The sequence below is a fragment of the Macrobrachium nipponense genome, chromosome 33 (assembly GCF_015104395.2).
Source record: "Macrobrachium nipponense isolate FS-2020 chromosome 33, ASM1510439v2, whole genome shotgun sequence".
Lineage (NCBI taxonomy): Eukaryota > Metazoa > Arthropoda > Malacostraca > Decapoda > Palaemonidae > Macrobrachium > Macrobrachium nipponense.
The window spans coordinates 55230726-55250476 of NC_087219.1; the positions used below are offsets into that span (position 1 = coordinate 55230726).

The 19751-nt window shown below is 41.0% G+C and overlaps 2 protein-coding genes across 2 annotated transcripts in view; both read right to left on the reverse strand.

Annotated features, from left to right (window-relative positions):
• Positions 1-15122, reverse strand: part of LOC135203206 (peptide chain release factor 1-like, mitochondrial) — a gene marked incomplete in the record, with an annotated part of 74117 nt that extends 58995 nt beyond the window's left edge. The window contains 2 exon segments of the mRNA XM_064232959.1: positions 11037-11507; positions 14362-15122. Coding sequence (XP_064089029.1) covers positions 11037-11453 — 417 coding nt within the window.
• Positions 15123-17330: 2208 nt separating this feature from the next.
• The window catches only part of LOC135203207 (putative serine protease K12H4.7), a 20784-nt gene continuing 18363 nt past the window's right edge, over positions 17331-19751 (reverse strand). The window contains exons 8-9 of the mRNA XM_064232960.1: positions 19579-19748; positions 17331-17719 (exon numbers count right to left, since the gene is read on the reverse strand). Coding sequence (XP_064089030.1) covers positions 17607-17719; positions 19579-19748 — 283 coding nt within the window. The 3' untranslated portion in view covers positions 17331-17606. The remainder of the gene's footprint in view (positions 17720-19578; positions 19749-19751) is intronic.

The window sequence follows — 19751 nt, forward strand, 5'->3', positions numbered from 1 at the left end:
AGGAACTGCATGAGCCAGATGAGACTCACATTTAACTTTATACAAAACAGTTTTAAGTCTGTAAAAAATCAAACTTATTAATAGAACACATACACCTTAGGAATGTTAAATGAACAATATACTGAGTTGATTATAAATTCTTCAATTGAAAATATTCATGTTTTCTATAAACTATCCCAAATAAAAATGCTCAAACATTAAAAAATATCTTAGTGGGATAAAAACATCTTTCAAAGGCTAAGAATATAAAAAATACCCAAACCTGAGGTCCTTTATATCAGGAATTACTTTCAGCGTAGTTGGAAACGACCGTTAAATTTTCAAACAAGGTGGTTAGGCAGTTAACTACCATACGGTAGGTGAGAGTCCTCGCCTGCCCAGATGTAAACATGAAGTTTTTATTGTAAAACTAATATTGTAATACCTACCTGAACACCTGAATAAGCCCTGGTCACTTACCAGCCCGAACCCTCATTTATTAAAAATTTACCAAATCTTTGGTTAAAATAAACGATCAGTGTTGCCAATCTCCTGGCAAACACCCTCGTTACCTAGTTACCAGCCCACTGCTGGTAGCCCTGCCTCACGGGCCAGTCACAACTGCCCACTCACGTCAATCATAACTCAATAACTCGGTATGAGAGGGGAGGAGGGTGGGAATCATTCAGGTGTTCAGGTAGGTATTTCAATATTAGTTTTACAATAAAAACTTCATATTGCAATACACCCCCTGAACACCTGAATAAGCCCGATTAACAACATTAATTTGGAGGTGGGGAATCAAATCTGCCCGGCCCTCTACTGTACCAGTTGTCAGTCAATATAATTGAGTACGCGAGTCAGTCTCAAGTTCATTTGCCACTCGTCCAAACTAATCTCCCATGTGTGGCCTTCTAGGCCTCCCATATGTGGAGGGAAAAACTCCCTGCACCTCTACTTTAAGGTCAAAACTCATTGAGTGCGGGAGGGATACAAACCTGTTTCCTCTCAGCTGGCTATGTGCCTCACCTGAGTAGAGGAAAAACTGAAGACCTCCCATGTGGCTCTCGGCCTCTCATGTATGGAGGGAATCTGAAGACCTCCCATGTGGCTCTCGGCCTCTCATGTATGGAGGGAAACTGAAGACCTCCCATGTGGCCTTAGGCCTCTCATGTACAGAGGAGAAAACCATGTCCATCGGTGCGTCTGCGAAGGTGTCGTCGTTCGTAGTGATGTCCTCTCCTGTAGTGTTGTACCTGCCTGTCTGTTCTCTGCCTGGTTGGCACTTGGAAGAATACCCTCAGATAGACCCAGACAAGTTCTTTCCTATCTGTCCTAATACTTACAATCCTCTCGTGATATATCATATCATGAATACCTTCTACATATCCCTAATATTCGCTCCCTACTCCAATTCTAACTCAGACAGCGAGATTGTTGGGTTTAAAAATAGAATTTAGGCCAAAGGCCGAGTATTGGGACCTATGAGGTCAGTCAGCGGTGAAGGGAAATTGACAGAAAAGTTTGAAAAGGTGTAACAGGAAGAAAAACCTCTCTGTTGCACAATGAGTCATGTTAGGAGAGCGAGAGAATATGAAATCAGGAAAGTAAGAGAGAGAGAGAGAGAGAGAGAGAGAGAGAGAGAGAGAGAGAGAGAGAGAGAGAGAGAGAGAGAGAGAGAAATACAATCGTCTTGGATGAAGAGAGAATATGAAATCAGGGAAGTGAGAGAGAGAGAGAGAGAGAGAGAGAGAGAGAGAGAGAGAGAGAGAGAGAGAGAGAGAGAGAGAGAATTACCATAGTCTAACATCTCCACCTCCGTAAATTGCACCCTCTTCTAAGTTAAAAAGGAATTATCTTAACGATAATACGTATACTCGTATAACTGTGTACAGCTATGAACAACCGAACGAGAACTTGTTGCTAATGCGATCGACTCCTATAACATCATCACTTTATTATATTGATCCGCGTGCAACAGTAATCGAATCCGATAGCAACATCCGTTATTGTATTCATCCGCGTGCAACGGTAATTACTGTATTCATGTTATAAATGTAGCTGAAGCTAATAAGGCAAAATTACATGCATCAGCAACCTGGACAGAAGTCCCAAGCTTTTGTATGAATTCAAATGCAGCCGTGGAAAAGAAACTAATAGCATGAAAGAGCTCATTGCTGTTGTTTTCACACCAACAAAGGATTAATAAAGTATATAAATTTAAGGTTCGTAATACCTAAGAAAACAAGTGAAAACGAACGGAATCCTAAATTTAACGCCATCTAACCCGAGGGAAAAACTAGCTTCCAATGAGACGTATTAGTCAAATTTTGGCCTTAATTACATCGTAAGACGAACAGTATGACTTTGTTCCATAAGTTAAGTATCCAGATATTCATTAATATGCTAACTAGGGACAAAAACATTAGCCGAGACCAAGTGATATGGTTGAATCTGGAGCCAAGGAAAAAACAGACTAGCCGGCATAATTGTCTGTCTAAACCACACCTCCTTACAATAGTGCTGTTTGACGACAAGCTAGTGTAATTGTAATTTAATTGAAAAGTAATAAATTAATATTTTAAGGTAATTAAATTAACTTTATCAGGCCTAATATTAATTTCAGTTGTCACTGTAATTTGATAATACGACTGGTAATAATTTGTGACTGCAATTGACATAAACGCAATGTAATTACTGACGGCAATAAGTCTGTTAAACGTATGAAGACGTCATACATACGAATTCCTTATATCTGACATCTGATTATATACCACAAGATAGATACCTTATTGACTATGTTAAATGTCAACATAGATGAACACACGTCTCCTTCAAGACGTTTGTACAAACCTGGCATAAGTGAGGAAGAGTTGTTACGTTAGTCATGCTAGCCAATCAGGACAGAATATGGATACGGCGACGCAAACCCGTATTCGTCATCCGCTGATTCCAGCGTGAATGACTGCCGAGTTAAGTGTTTATACTACGCTAATATGATGATACATATAATACAATTATAATGCTTTAGTCGGACAGAATCCGATCTTCATTCTGTTCGATTACATTCATACTGAATTATCCTCAGATCGGATTCTCGTTCGTTTTCAATTACACCTGTACTGAATTATCCGGAGTCAGAATGCCTTGAGCCTACAGCGTTAGCCACTATAAAAATAACTACCGATATGTAGTACAGCGAATACTTTAGGCTAGGCTAGGCTACTGAATATGCATACGATATATCATCGTGAACACTAGGCTAGCCGTAGTTAATTTTATTCGATTTCCCTCTATACTGAATATCGTAAGTCAATATGTATTGAACGGAGAATTAGTTGATATTAACAATTATCGTATCGTATAAGTAGAGGAAAGTAACCTTAAAGACGAAGAAACCTGCACTTCTCTTCCTAAACACTATGTAGCCTATTATCCCTACTCGTCTGTATCTGACCTAATTTTTCATCATCCTGAGAACTTACACATCGAGGGAAGGGGAATCTGCTGCCAACACTGCCTGCTCCGCGCCAGGGGGGACGGCGGATCCTGCCCTGTGGGCTTGCGGATCCCCATAACCCCCAGCACCGGTTAGGGCTGTCTCTGGAACAGGCAGGGGAGCTGGAAAAGAACAATTAGTAATTTCAGTACCCCTATTGCTCGATCTACCCTCACTTAATCTTGACATAAAATCGGTAAACAGAGACGTCATACTCGATGTCAGCCTACTCTCGAGTCTCTTAAAGAGCGCTGTCTCTAAGTCTTTATCTTGGTCTACGTTAGTCTCTTCCTGCCTACGCTTACTACTTAATACGAGACCTTTCCTATGTTTGAGATACCCTAACATCCGGTCCAAAGACCACTCCTGACATTCCATACATCTGGTCTTGACATTACATTGAACAGGCCTACAATTTACGCATAAGGAATGATTATCGTGTCTTAGGGTACTCATCCTTTTCTTGCATTGTTGGCAAAGACGATACGTTGTTGAACTTCCGCTCGTCGTTTTCTGTGATGTCGTGGCCGAGAATGCAGTAGTCGTTGTCGTAGCCTGTGTTGTTTCTTCCTTTGCAGAATCAATGTCTAATGACAAGGTATTAAGAGCAATCCAACCGTAATCCAAAGGGATGCGTAATTCGTCACCAAAATCAATCAAATCAAAGGTGCAAATGAAGGCCGGGCAAGACCAAAAAGGAGTTCGCTGTGGATACATCTGTACTCCACCGCGAACGAAAAGTGATTGACGTGAGAGGGCAGGTGTGACCAGCCCGTGAGGCAGGGCTACCAGCGGTGGGCTGGTAACTACGTAACGAGGGTGTTTGCCAGGAGATTGGCAACACTGATCGTTTATTTTAACCAAAGATTTGGTAAATTTTTAATAAATGAGGGTTCGGGCTGGTAAGTGACCAGGGCTTATTCAGGTGTTCAGGGGGTGTATTGCAATATTGCAATTTGCCTTTCGCCCCAGGTATCATATTGAGGGGTGGCATGAGGTGGCATGAAATATAAATGTAAAGGACCTCAGGTGTGTTTGGTTAAGAAAAATACAAATCACTTTAAAAATTTGTAATTTGTTCCTACACGATATACAAACCATCAGTCCTTTACATTAGGAAAACTCACTTGTTGGAGGGAGGATCTGAGCGAGTCTTTGAACTGACTGGAGTTTGCCACACTTGGGTTTCTCTTCCTGGCTGAGAGAGCAAAAAAGAGTACCATGCCTGACATATTGATCGGAGTATAGGAACTGCATGATCACTCATCAGATTTCTGGGCCTTTTCGAATGAGTGAGGGAATCGTGACCTCATACGAAAATAGGCTAGGATGAATCTAAAAATCTGTGACAGTAAGGCAAATATGCATCAGCCACCAGGTCCAGCATGTGTCGGCTCAAATCCCGCTCTGCCCAAAGGAAGAGAAAGAAGCATGAACGAGGAAGGAGAAGGAGGAGGAGAGGCCAGTCACTCATGCAGTCACTCTCACTTCCATAACTGAACACTTTAAGTGAGATGCTACCTGTCCTCTTAGAGGAGCTGGGTAAGCTACACAACTTGTTGAGCAGCCACCATAGGTCCCAAGGAAAAAGTGTCCAAGGACTTGTGGGCAATGTCCTGAAGGTAGAAAAATGTAAAGGTAGTCTGTCAATATTACACTCCCAGCTTTCAGTACCTGAGGAACTGACAGACTCTTCCGGAATGCAAGAGTTGGACCAATATCTCTCAATTTATGAGCTCTTGGGCAAAAGTTATCGGTGTTGTCTTTGCCAGCTGCAGAGTACGCCCTCCTGATTGTCTCATGAAGTCAGAAAAAAATTGTGTTCTTGGACACTTCTTTCTTGGACGAGCCAGTACTAATGAAGAGTTATCTACACGCAGGTTAGATGTCAAGTCATTTTTAGATAGTACCACAGCACTCTAACAGAACAATGTAGCATCTCATCTGGATCATTATCAACAGTCCACCAGGGATGGAAACATAAAGGACTTGAACCTGGTGTCATGGACTGATAGGTTCTAAGTTTTTGCTACAAAATCCCGGTTATCGGCGGGGTTCCATCTCGGTGGGGTGCTGATAGGCGAAAACCACCATTAACTGAAACTTGGTGTAGGTTAATGGCACCGATAACCAGTTAATAGTGGCTCTGTTAGGTATGTTAAGGCGCCATAACTCTATTATTGGCACCTTATGGCACCGATAACCAAAACTTGGCCTATTATTGCGCCATAAATCACCAGTTTTATGGGGTTAGTCAAGCACAAAAATACCAGATCGCCGTTAACCGATTCTGCCGATAACAGGGGACTGCCTATACACTGCTGCAGAGAACTGTCTGAGATATCTAGCCATCTGTTGCTGTGTGGTGAGAAAAACCTCTCACTCACAAGAGATGCTGGATAGTCTCCAGCCATGAAGACACAGAGACTGTATTGGCTGATGGAACCACTCCTCATGTGGTTGGCAGAGAAGGTTGGGTTTTAGAGGAATCTCTCCTGGTGCCTTGGACAGCAGAGCTAGCAGGTCGGGATACCAAACGGCCATTTGGGAGCCGCTAAAATCACCCGGGGATTTGCGGTGATCAACTCCCTGCTAATCACCTTGTGAATCAGTCAAAACAGAGGGAAGGTGTAAACATCAAGGTTGTCCTCCGGTTTTGGAATATGAGGGGAATGCTGCCCCTAGCATCCTCCCTTCTACTTCTTACCTTTGCCCCCTTTTTCCCAACTGGAAAGAGGGTAGAAAGGGACATGATTGCATGCCTTTCTTAGCAGAGGAAGAAGGCTGGGTAGTCCTGCAAGTACCCTTCGAAGCCTGGATCTTCATAGGGGCTGAGGAAGTGCTAGCCTGACCTGAGGGTTAGGCCGCAGTGCCACGTGAAGACCTGGAAGTCTTGGCCACTGCCTGGTGGACAAGGCGTTCATTATCTTCAGCACGTCTCTTGTCCACAGCAGCATCTACAAACTCTCTGGGGAAGAGAGAGGCAGAACCCAGCAACGGTCCATTCCTAAAGGCAAATGCCAACACGGGACCTACAGACCTGGAGATGCAATTCAGGACAGTGTCCTTCCTCTTCAGTACCAGGGTTGCCAACAGGTTACCATCTGGTGGGCTAGGTAGGAGATAGCCATACCTCCAGGATGGCACAGTCTCCCACTGTCCCTATCACCTGATTCTGGTAGCTGTGCTTGTCTGCCACAACATCTCTCTTGCTTGGAATGTACTACCTGGCTGACAGCTCTACCAAGTGAGCTACTGCCCACTCATACAACAGCAATGTAAACATGCAGCGGGAAGGATACAAAACCCTCCTGCTTGTTGACATATGCCACTACTGTGGTACTGTTGCTCATCAACACCACTGAATGTCCCATCACTCTTGAGTTCCAGGATATTGATGTGAAGGTGCTTGAAATCTCCATTCCAAACTGCCAAAGTCAGCAACTCCTCCAGGTGTGCTGCCCATCCCTCGGCCAATGCATCTGAGAACAGAAGCATATCGGGAGGGGGAGTATGCAGGGGTACTCCTATTAAGAGTTCCTGTTCTCCATCCACCAGTCTAAATCTTGTCGCATATCGGGAGGGGGAGTATGCAGGGGTACTCCTATTAAGAGTTCCTGTCCTCCATCCACCAGTCTAAATCTTGTCTCATTTACTCTGAGTGAGGATGAGAAAGGATTGAGAGTCTCAAGACTGGGAACAGTACGCCTTCATTCTTCATTGGAGAGAACCAAGATGAAGCTGCCCATGAGGGACCAGCTTCTCCAACAATGACAGGTGACCCATGACGACTTGCTATTATTGGGCTGGCTGCTCCCATCAAGATAGAAAAAGCTGCACTGCCTTCCTGAACCTGCTCATATAAGAGTCAGAGGGAAAGACTCTTCCTACTGCCGTATCTAAGAGCATGCCCAGGTACTTTATCCCCTTTTTAGGGATGAGAACGGACTTCTCCAGATTTACTATGACCCCTAGGCTGTAGCAGAAGTCAAGAAACTGATCCATCTTGTAGCAACCAGTCACTGAGATACCTCAAAAGACGTATCCCGTGCGAATGGGCCCAGCTGACACAAGGGTGAAGACTCTCATGAACACCTGGGGAGTGGTTGAGAGCCCGAAATAGAATACCCTGAACTGGAACACTGCTTCCCAGAGGATAAAGTGAAGGTACTTGCAAGAGGACGGATGAATGGGTATTTGGAACTATGCATCCTTCAAGTCCACTGTACACATAAAGTCATTCTCGCTGATGGAGGCAAGCACTGAGTATGCTGTTTCTGTTGTGAACCAAGTCTGGCAAACGAATTGGTTCAAGGGAGAGAAGTCCATGATCGGTCTCCAAACCTCTGCTAGAGGGAAACACTGCCCCTAGCATCCTCCCTTCTACTTCTTACCTTTGACCCCTTTTCCCGACTGAAAAGGGGATAGAAAGGGACACGATTAAGTGCCTTTCTTGGCGGAGGAAGAAGAAGGCTGGGTAGTCCTGCGAGCACCCTTTGAAGCCTGGGTCTCCATAGGAGCTGAGGAAGTGCTAGCCTGACCTGAGGGTCAGGCTGAAGTGCCACGTGAAGACCTGGAAGTCTTGGCCACTGTCTTCGGCACGTCTCTTGTCCACAGCAGCATCTACCAACTCTCTGGGGAAGAGAGAGGCAGAACCCAGCAACTGTCCATTCCTAAGGGCAAATGCCGACACAGGACATACAAACCTGGAGATGCAATTCAGGACAGTATCCCTCCTCTTCAGTACCAGGGTTGCCAACAGGTTTACCATCTGGTGGGCTAGGTAGGAGATAGCCATACCTCCTGGATGGCACAGTCTCCCAAAGATGGAGTCTTCTCCCGAGGTAATCACTCCTGATGAGGCGGCAACCTTGGAAACTGTGAACGACCACAGATCCAACCAGGAGACTGTCTGGAGTCCCCATAGTGGAGACCCCCAGGTTTGCTGCCTCTTGCTTGGAGAGGGAAAACCCTTCTATGGCAAGGTATGAACCAGGTCTTGATCAACTAACCTACACTCCCTGCAGGAGGGGAGAACCTCGGCAGACTCCTGGGATCCCTCCTCAACTACTTGAGCATCTGACCGAGCAGGTCCGAGAACTGAACTCAGGGCATAGGCCCTTGTACCCAAACAACGAGAAGAAGCAATTTCGTCAGTCCCTCCTGACTGACTTAAAACTTCCCAATAAAACCCCAAGAGGTTGAGGGAACAGGTGAGGGGGATCAAGCACTCCTACCTGTCCTGTTAGAAGAACCAGTAGGAGGCAGGCAGTGATAGGTCAGCAACCTGCAGTGCTGACAACAGCAAGGGTCTAAGAGAGCATCTATGCCTTGGTGAAGCGCTGTCCCAAGGAGAGTTGAGAGGGTCACCCAAGCAAACCCCTCCACCCAGCGAGGCCAATAACATGAATGTGATCTGGGTCTGGCTGGAGTCAAGTGCTTGGGAGCTGACTGACATGAACTTGAACCGTCCTCTTGATGTCCTCCAGTCTTCTTTGAGGCTGAAATCTCCTGCGAAAAAGGGTGAACAAGGGAGCCCTTCTCTGAGTAACTGAACCCTTGGGTCTGAGACACCTGGTTGGGAACCAGGCCAAGCACTCGAAGCAGTGTTGGCAGGAAGTGTTGGAACACCTGCATGTTCTGGGACTTTCATCCTGTGCCTAAACCACACCGGGAAGAAGACTTGCTAGTGCCTATTTGGGATGCCCGAGATTCTGTGGAATACCAAGCACTCTCTGTGACCGTGTCTCAGCTCGGCTGGGGACCCGATACTCCTGAATCTTGTACAGAAGGATCAATGGAAGCAGTCTCCTCTCAAGGGTCTGAAGAAACTTGGGAAGAGACAGGCACAATAACAGTCTTAGAAGCAGACTTTGAACTGGTATTGGGAATGTGGGCCTGGCCACGCACTTGAGGTTCCAAAGACATGAGACCCTGGCAAGGTACACAAACTGGATCCCAAGTCCGAGGACCAGGAAGAGGCAAAAAGAGATCCCACTGCCTCCCCTGTGGAAGAAGGAGGTCCCTTAGAAGTCCTGGGGTGGGAGTTCTTAGGGGGAAGAGAGGCAGCCTTCTTCTTCTTCGGCCGACGAAACTTAGCAGAAGGGGAGGAGACAGCAGACGACAAAATCAAAGGCGAAGAAGACAACGATGATGACATCTTATGGGGCCTCTCCTTAAATTTCCTGCTCTACATCTTCAGGATGGCGGTCAGGTCACCCATCCAAGAGGGAACAGTAGAAAACACAGGAACAGCCGGGGCAGCAGGAGTGGCCCGGGTGGCAGAAGCATCAGGAAAAGCAGGAGCGGCAACAGGAGCAACAAAGGCAGCTGGGGCAGCATGCACAGCAGGAGCAGCCTAGGTGACAGGAACAGCAGGAGCTGCCAGGGTAGGAGGAGCACCCAGAACAGGAGGCACAACAGGAGCAGTTGGGACCATGGGTACAACACGAGGCAAAGACACCACATACTGGGGTGCTGGAGCATGAACGGCAGTCTGGTCCACCACCTCTGGGGTCATCAGATTTAGATAAGTGTGTGACTTGGGGACCTTTGCAAATGCTGTCATGGTTGCTGGGGTCCTCGTCGAGATAGCTGCAGCATGGGTGACCACTGGAAAACACCTCAGGTGCGCCAATATACCCTGCAAGGATGGAACACCCGAGATCCCCAAGGAGATCCATTCTTCCTGGAACTTGGCTACCTCATGATGCTCAGCCATCAAACCTGAAGAAGTAAACAAAGTCGGGTGAGTAGAGGGAGACTCCTCTTGCTCCAAGGGAAAAGTTCCCCCTTGGAGTGAGCAGAGACCCAACCGAGAAGAGGTTGGCTTGATTGCCACCAGCCCCCGCCCCTAACATCTTCACTCGACGAAGCAAGTGAAGATAACAAGGTAGCGATCGCTCCCGGAGAGACAGCCAAAAGGGGAAGTTTACCAGGTGGGAGAGACGAGGAAGAAGGGCTAGCTACCTAGGGCATACATGGAGGCATATATCCTTCTGACGACATCTTGGCAGCCTTCACTCTATACTGTTTCCTAACAGTAAACTTCACACACTGCGCAAGTAACCAAGAACAACACTCAGCACAAGTAAATTGAGGATTACAATCGTGCCCCAACATGTAGCGCAGAGGACATGAGGGTCAACACTGACTGGCAATCGGAAGTGGGTACAATCCTTACCGCCAACACCAGGGCATAAACGCTGGGTGACGGCCTTCCAAACAAGATTAAATGATTCGTGGGTTTGCACAATTCAGAATTAATATCAAACACACAAATACACACAAGAACAAGCAAAAACACAAAGGATCCCATTGGGAAAACAGCGAAACAGCAAGATGGGCAGAGAGTTAGAGCACATGTCTGCATAGCACCATGGCTGAAAGTAAATTGGAATGTTTACATCTGGACAGGCAGGGCTCCCGCCTACCAGACGGTAGATAACTGCGTAACCACCTTTTTTGAAAGTCTAACGGCCATCTCCAGCTTTGCTAAATGCAATTCCTAGTGTAAAGAACCAAGAGTTTGTATATCAAGTAGGAACAAACAACTTACCTCATTGACTGCATCCATTAAATCCTTGAGATTTCTTATTATCTTCATACTGTCTTGATCTGCATGTTTAGTAGCTTGTAGGTAACTGTTCTTCAGATGCAATAAATATCTCTGTACATTCACATTTGAGAGTGATAAGTAATCATCAGTTGATGAGGAATATCCACAAACATTACAGTTTTCAAATAACAATTTGTTTCCAGCACCTGTTGCTATAGCATGTGATAGCTCTCCATTTCCAGACAATAAATACTTGGTTGCCAGAGGTGAAGAGGTATAAAAATTTCTGTGCCATAAATGTGGAATCCTAAGACAACTTGGTAGTGATTGTCTACTTGAATTCTTAGCACTTGTTTTACTCATAAAAGTCACTAAAGAAATGAGTTTTTGGAAGTTTTTGTTCTGAACACCCATCATTTGGTTTGTTGTGATGAAGAAATCTTACACTGCCACAGTCAAGATGGATATTACCTAAAAAACAAAACAGCACATAATAATTTATTTAAGGAATATGAAAGTAACCTTATTAGGGATTATAAAAAGCCAAACAAGTTACAGCATATGTGTTTTTCATATAAGATACTGTACCTATGTCCCAAAAAACAAATTCAATGACTTTTATAAGGGTTTATCAACATTCGTGCATAATTTAGGATTCAACTAAGTCTTGTAACTTGCTACTGAAAATAAGTCATAAGAGTAGAAGGGAAAATGTTAAAATTTTCTAGACAGTGTGACCACATAAAATAAGATTTGAATCATCATTATAAACATAATTTTCTTACATTCACAAAAAGTACCAGGAATCTTTGTGAGATGGTCAATAGAAACAGGCTGCAACTATTGGGAAATTGTTTCATCTGTCATCATGGCAATATATCAGCACACTCAGTGCTCTCAGTAGTTATTGAATGAGAAATACACTGCAGTATAACAGACCACCTTCCTTTTTTTATCTGATCTAGTACCATGTGAATGTTCTTTTCCCAAAAACAATGTCTGCACTATAAGGACACTTTCATATCTGGTCAGTTAAAAGAAAACAATGAAGCTTATGACACAATTAATGAAAAATGACCTACTGGATTGCTTAGATCAATGGAAGACTAGAAAGCAACAGTGTATGGTTGAAGAATGGATTATGTTGAAAGGGAAAGGAATTGAAATGTAGGTTTCCTTCAGTAAAACAGAATTATATAATTAGCCTCATTATCAAGTAGTTACAAATTATATATGAAATACACAATCTTTAAAATGCAAAATCTATCTACTGTACTTGTATACTTTTCCTTAGCCTTTTTATATGCTACAAAATCAACCCATACACTTCAGATCATGCCTATAGGAAAATGAGAGTTAATGAGCCATATTGCATTTTTGCTAGTGGTTCCAGATCAGGAAATACCTATCATGGGATGGAATTTATAATCATATAAGATAGCCTTAATCAACAAGATGTAACTGTATAGTTTCCAAACAATCATGAAGTAGTTTTTTACGCACTAGATAAGGAGTGATAAGAAGACACTATTAGTTGGGGCCCAAGCCATAATCCCTTTGATCATCATTCCCCAGTCAGGTAAGACATGGTATCCTACTAGGTTAGGTTAGGCTGATGTCCCGTGTATTTAGATTTATAATTTCAGGTGCTCTAGGGTAAATAAGACAGGTAGGTAGGGGGGATGCATCCCTGTATTTCACTTGTTTTCATTCCCCATCCCACCCAAAAATGCCTTACCCACTATTATTCCCTATTGGTAATAATACCATTAGATAAAGAAGTATGGGCCGGGGGTTAACCAAACACTTCCAAAGTAAATGAAAATCATATTCATAAAAAAATCATAACTATGAGAATATTTTATATGTATATTCATTCAATATAATACGTTGAAAAAAATGTCACTTTAAAATATATTTAGGTTATAAGTGAATCCACTAAATTAGGCTAAGGTAGGCTAGCTTAAAAGATAAAATGATGTATATACATGTGAGGAATATATGGAATAGTAGTCACTCCTTGTCATGCATCATATTGGTGCTTGGCATGTTTCCTAGGCTAACAAACAAATACCCATAGAGCCTAACTTATACTAAGCTGCTCTGCTGTCAAAAAATGTAGTGAGGGATCAGGCATTCTACCTTAAGATTTTTTGGCATTTTTCCTATAGGAAAAGACACGCAGAAGGAATATGAACCATCCAAACTCACCTTCACCTAATATACCTAACCTTGGACCCTAAGAACTAACCATGAAAGGTGAAGGCTAACCTCTCACTTTGCATTTTACCCCTGCTGTAAATAACCCAACATAGGTAGCCTCGTAGACTATGACTAGACTATTTGTAAGTTAACAGTATTATTATTATCATTCAGAAGATGAACCCTATTCATATGGAAAATGCCTGTAGGAGCCATTGACTTAAAATTCAAGCGTCCAAAGAATAGGCTATGGTGCTCATTAGGAAGTAGAAGAAGGTAAAGGGACATGCCTAGTACCTAGTAGTAGTCTATACTAGTACCTACAGAAAGCAGAGATCACACTTGTTACTAAAAAGAACAAGTAAATTAATGATAAGCCAACACGGTATTTCTACAGAAGTAGTCCGCACGGACTGCAAGGAACGTAACCGCGGATACGACATCAACTAGGGATTGGGGTGTCCGATGTATTTTGCCGCCGTGTTTAGTACTGGCCCCTGGGGGGTTAATTACAATCGTCCGAATAAATATTACTTAAAATTCTTGTTCAATAGGTAAAACTGCAAAGATAAACTGCAACTGCCATAGTCTAGGCCGCCGCGGATAAGTACCCTAGATCTACCGCCTACACTAAAATTGTATTAAAATGCAATGAGAATATGATTAGGGTAGTAGTGCATTGCATCTTTGCTTGAACTTTCGAAATTCTAATAATTGCACGACATCCTCAGGGAGACTAGCTACCTAGGTAGGTACTTTTCGTCTACCTGGAATGTGGCTTACCTACCTAGCTAGGTAGGTAGGTAGGTTATAGGCTATCAGGGAAAAGGAAACTACTATATAGGTAGCTACCTAGAATCCGTGATGGACAACCTAAACCTGATAACTTCGATAGATGACGAGTTCCATTTGTTTGGAGTGGAAACTGTTCTCCCTTTAAGCACGAGTTACCATCCAGAATAAAATGTCATCCAGGCCACCCTAGAGTAAGAGCCAGTGCCGGCACAATGATACCTTAATCTAGTAATACTAGGTAACTAATTGCGTAATTATGTGTGTGATCCTATTGTAACATATGCTCTCTAGAGTGAAAATCATCACGGGACATCATAAAGATAATTACCAAAATATAGGTAGTAATTCACCGCTCGTAATATTGTAATGGGAAGAGTGACATAATATTTGTTTACAGTGGTTAGGACGGGCTCAGCCGTCAAAATACTTCCTCTGTAACGGCACCTCATAACCTCCTAGTTTTATATTTTCATCTTTTTTTTATACATATTTGAAGAGTTTATCTAATCCCGTTTTACCTTTGTTTAATATTAAATGTCTTATGCAGTAACATCATTTTTTGTTTGTGTTTTTATCACCTTACTATTATTTAGTGTTCCCCATTGTTTCAGCTAGAGAAAAAAAAATTTTCTGCTTTAGAAATTGAGATGGTGTCCGCAATTTTTTCTGATGATTTCTAAAACATGATGAGGATAGGGTAGCTTTTTCCATGTATTTTCGCCGCTTATATCTCATTCCAGTGTCTTCATAAGCTGGTAGGCAATTATTATCGTTTACTTCTTCCTGTATAGCACCACCTATTACTCCAAAGTTTTCCCTATCGCTTTATTTTCTGTAAACTTGTTTGGCATGACAACCGTATCTATCATATTCACATTTATTATGGACTTTGAATCTACTGATATTTCTCATCGCCTCCATCTCTGGAGTAAGCTTCAAAGATCATTCTTTCTACTCTTCCACAACTAATCTTTTGTTTCTGTCTCTGAGTACGTGATGCTGTATATATCTGTTCCTGAAATGTTTTTCTACTCAATCTTGTGTATTACTAGTGTAAATTTTATTTTTAACAACCTTTTATTTCTGCAGATAGCTCTCATCCCAACAAGAATGATTCTTGGTCATATTTTCCTTTTCTAATATTATCTCCAGATTGCTAATCCTTTACAATTATGTGAGTTCTAAGTGTGTTTTCTTATATATATACATTATATATATAATATATATATAGATATATATTATATATATATATATATATATATTATAATTCGTATTATATATAATCGAATACCACCGTAAAATGATAGGCAGAGATCCAAGCGCTTTCATCTTTACTCAGACATTGTCAAGGAACGAATGAAATTCAGTTCCTTGACAATGTCTTAGTAAAGATGAAAGCGCTTGGATTTCTACCTATCATTTTCCGGTGGTATTCGTTTATCTAATGAAGTCAGGTGCATCTACTGTGATCTTTCAAGCACACAAACACACACAGATACGAATTAGATATTAAAGGACATTTAATTGTAGCTCGAATGATTTACATGAATCACGGTGATGTGATAAGTATTCATAACAATGCTACGTTGGTCAAACGCTCGAATCAGCTAGCATGGTTGAGGGGGTTTTATATCGATTCTAATTACGAAAACACCGAGATCGACGGTGATTTTTAATGGTCAGAATTGGTATAAACTTATAGCCTCTCTGCTGGCCAACTCGATAGCGTCACTGTCCGTTTCTGATTTCGTTTCCCGTACACTGGACGGTGGTTTGATCCCATGGGGGGACGAAATTATTGTCAACTAAAAATTCCCCTTCGGTACATATATGAAAATATATCAATTCCGAGGTAGAGCGAATTAGATATTAAAGGACATTTGTAGCTCGAATGATTTATATGAATAACGGTGATGTGATAAGTATTCATAACAAGGCTACGTTGGTCAAACGCTCGAATTGGCTAGCATGAGGGGGTTTCATATAGATTCTAATTACGAAAACACCGAGATCGACGGTGATTTGTAATGGTCAGAATCGGTATAAACTTATAGCCTCTCTGCTGGCTGACTCGATAGCATCACTGTCCGTTTCTGATTTCGTTTCCTGTCCACTGGACGGTTTTTCGATCCCATGGGGGGACGAAATTATTATCAACTAAAAATTCCCCTTCGGTACATATATGAAAATATATCAATTCCGAGGTAGAGCGAATTAGATATTAAAGGACATTTGTAGCTCGAGTGATTTATATGAATCACGGTGATGTGATAAGTATTCATAACAAGGCTATGTTGGTCAAACGCTCGAATCGGCTAGCATGGTTGAGGGGGTTTCATATCGATTCTAATTACGAAAACACCGAGATTGACGGTGATTTTTAATGGTCAGAATCGGTGTAAACTTATAGCCTCTCTGCTGGCCAACTCGATAGCGTCACTGTGCGTTTCTGATTTCATTTCCCATCCACTGGACGGTGGTTCGATCCCATGGGGGGACACAATTATTATCAACTAAAAATTTCCTCTTTGGTACATATATGAAAATATATCAATTCCGAGGTAGAGCGAATTAGATATTAAAGGACATTTGTAGCTCGAATGATATATATATATATATATATATATATATATATATATATATAAAGGTAGAAGCCACGAAGGAAAGTGAAAGAAACAAGAGAGTAGCTGCAAGATCTTTCTACTCATTGTCGAAAGATCTTGCGGCTATTCCACTGTTTCACTTTCCTTCATGGCTTTTACCTTTATTTATATATTCATCACACTCCAAACTTTCGTGATTCAGTTATACACACACACACACCTATATATATATATATATATATATATATATATATATATATATATATATATATATATATATATACGTATATGTATGTATCTTTGCTTATTCCCATTTTTAAAGAATTCTTATGTTAATTTACTTCTGTTTTCCAAGTTTCTTATCCTTTACAGTGTTTCCCAGTGAAGATTCCACCATTTATCGCCAAGAAGTTCACCCTGCCATTGATTTTTTATTCAAGTTTTTATTGAATTTAAGAAACAATGGTAAGTTATTAGAGAAAATCGCAAAACTAGATTAGGAAGACTATTGTGAAGTAGCGAAGACGCGATTCTCTAATTACACAGAATAAATTCTTAATAATAAAGCAATCTAACTTCATACATATACTTCATCAATATTTTCAATTTTTTTTTAAATTTCTTATGACTTCTTTTCCGATATTTTTCTTATATAAGGACATATGAATACTTAGTTAGAATAAAAGATCTCAAATGAATCATGTTTGATATCTGTAATCCAAGACATTTGATATTTCAGCGAAATAGATGGGAGAGAATTTCAGGTCTGGCATCCTACGTCAGTGTAATTTATTCCAAATCTAAATTTCCTTTAAAATATCAGATGGCAATTCAGGTTCGTTAAAAAAAAAATATGAGAAATATAATCGTTGGCATTCATCTTTATACAGATCACAAACTCCGTTGACAGGCGCTTCTGCTCAGTGACCAGGATCTCCGTTGAACTTATCCCAGGGCAACGACTCTCGATCTACTCTTCGCTGAGCCACTGTTCTATGAGCGAGAATATTTTCTGCCTCGCCTCCTGCAGCTGGGGCAGATCGTCAGATGTTGGGGGGTACATGTTTGCGCAGTGAGCGGTACCTTTGTTTTGAGGGAGGAAATTGGGAAGTGATGTTAGTCATGCAGCTGCAAATAGATCAGATTTGTTGAAAAATATCAATAATCCAGGTGAAGGGAATAATTGTAATATATATAATTTGAATATTGATGAATTAATCACTAGGATCAACAACAATTCAAGATGGATGATGTAAAATGAATGAACAAGTAAAAGATAAACGCTTAGGCCCCGTCCACACGGCCGAGCTTTGCTCGACGAACTTTGTTCGATGTGACGTCAGAAGCGGAGAAACCGCGGCAAAGTTCTGACTTTTCTCGCTGTTTCTACGCTTCTGACGTCACATCGGACAAAGTTCGTCGACCAAAGCTCGACCGTTTGGACGGGGCCTTAGTCGATTGAAGTATTGTTCCTTGTGCTCTTTAGCTTCCATTTCCTCTATTTCCTATCACTTTTAGTTATTCATAATCCCAAGGAATCACTTATCTCTTATATCATAGGAAAGGTCTCATATTATAATGCTTATGATCAGTAAGAAGGGAATCTTATTACGAAAGATATGGAAACTGGGATAAAATGAGACTTTGATTGTTTATTCAGATACTCACTTAATTAGGCCGATAGACTGCTCAATAGTTTCGAATTCAAGTCATAACTTCAACGATTTAAAGCAAGAATTTAATAATAAAAGTCATAAATTCATTCATTTTACATGTTATAATTTACAACTCGGAACAATTTATGCCAGATTATTCTATACTCTTTAAAAACAGAAAGCTCTAAATCAAACCAAATAGGGAAAAAGTTTTTGGTAATCTCTATAAAAGCTCATTCCCCAGCCATGAGATTAAAACTCCATTTCAACAAAATTATCTTAATAAACTGTATATCTTGCTGATTTATCTTAATCTAAGTAATTTATTCAGTTTTCAATAAGAGATTTATGTCCCTAACCCGTTCGTGCCCGATAATTTTAGCAGTCTATAAACTTACGAACATATTTACTTTGAAAAGAAAGGAAGAATATATATATATATATAATATATATATATATATATATATATATATATATATATATATATATATATTCTAACCAGTTCAAGATTGAAAAAAGGCAAAACTTCATATATTCAGAACAGTCTGAAAAAGAATATAAAAACTGTAAAAACTCAGATTACTATCTAATTTCAAGCCAGAAATTTAGAAATCTCTCCATTTAAAAATTCAGGATTTCATGTAATTTAAGACCAGAAAATCAAGGGGTTCTAAAAAAATGAACTTAGTTATTTTCAAAATAAGAGTTATAACTTCAAGCTAAAACCATCTCAGTAAAGACTTTAATACACTCTAATGTTCGGGAAGTTCTTTATTTTCAAATCTGAAAATTGTAACTAAAACCATTTGAATAAAGATGAATTTAATACTCTTTAAAATCTCGGGAATTTTTTCCTCAAACAAGAAAAATGTAATCTTAAATATTTGGAGCAAGATGACTTCAAGAAACTCTGGAATAAATTATATACTAAATTTTAAAACCCAACCTTATACTCCACTTTAAAGAAGAAGAGTTTGATAAGCTCTAAAAATTCAGATATCTATTTCTTTTAACAGAAACACTTATACCTACTATCATTTAAGGAAGAAGTTTTTTTTTAGTACATTCTTGAAACTCACGAATTATTTCATTTTAAAAGTTGAAAGTTATAACTCCAATCAGTTCAAGAAATGTGATTAAAAGGTCCTAAAAGAACTTCAGAACTCACGAATTATTTCAGCTTAAAATGACAAAGTTATAACTAAAGTCGTTTCAAGAAATATGATTAATAGACTCAAACAACTTGAAAAAAGAAGAAAAACGAACGGAGATGATACTTCTCGCTACCTTGGATGAAAATTGCTGGTGCCTCACTGCTCAGGTCAGAAGTGATTCCCAGAGCGTGCCAAGGGTCAATGTTGCCGTTCACGAATACCACGCGGGTCACGTTGGGGGTCAAACCACCGTAGTTGGCGTTCGTCTTCTTGATAGCCTCCTCCAGGAACTCAACTGTGAAGCTG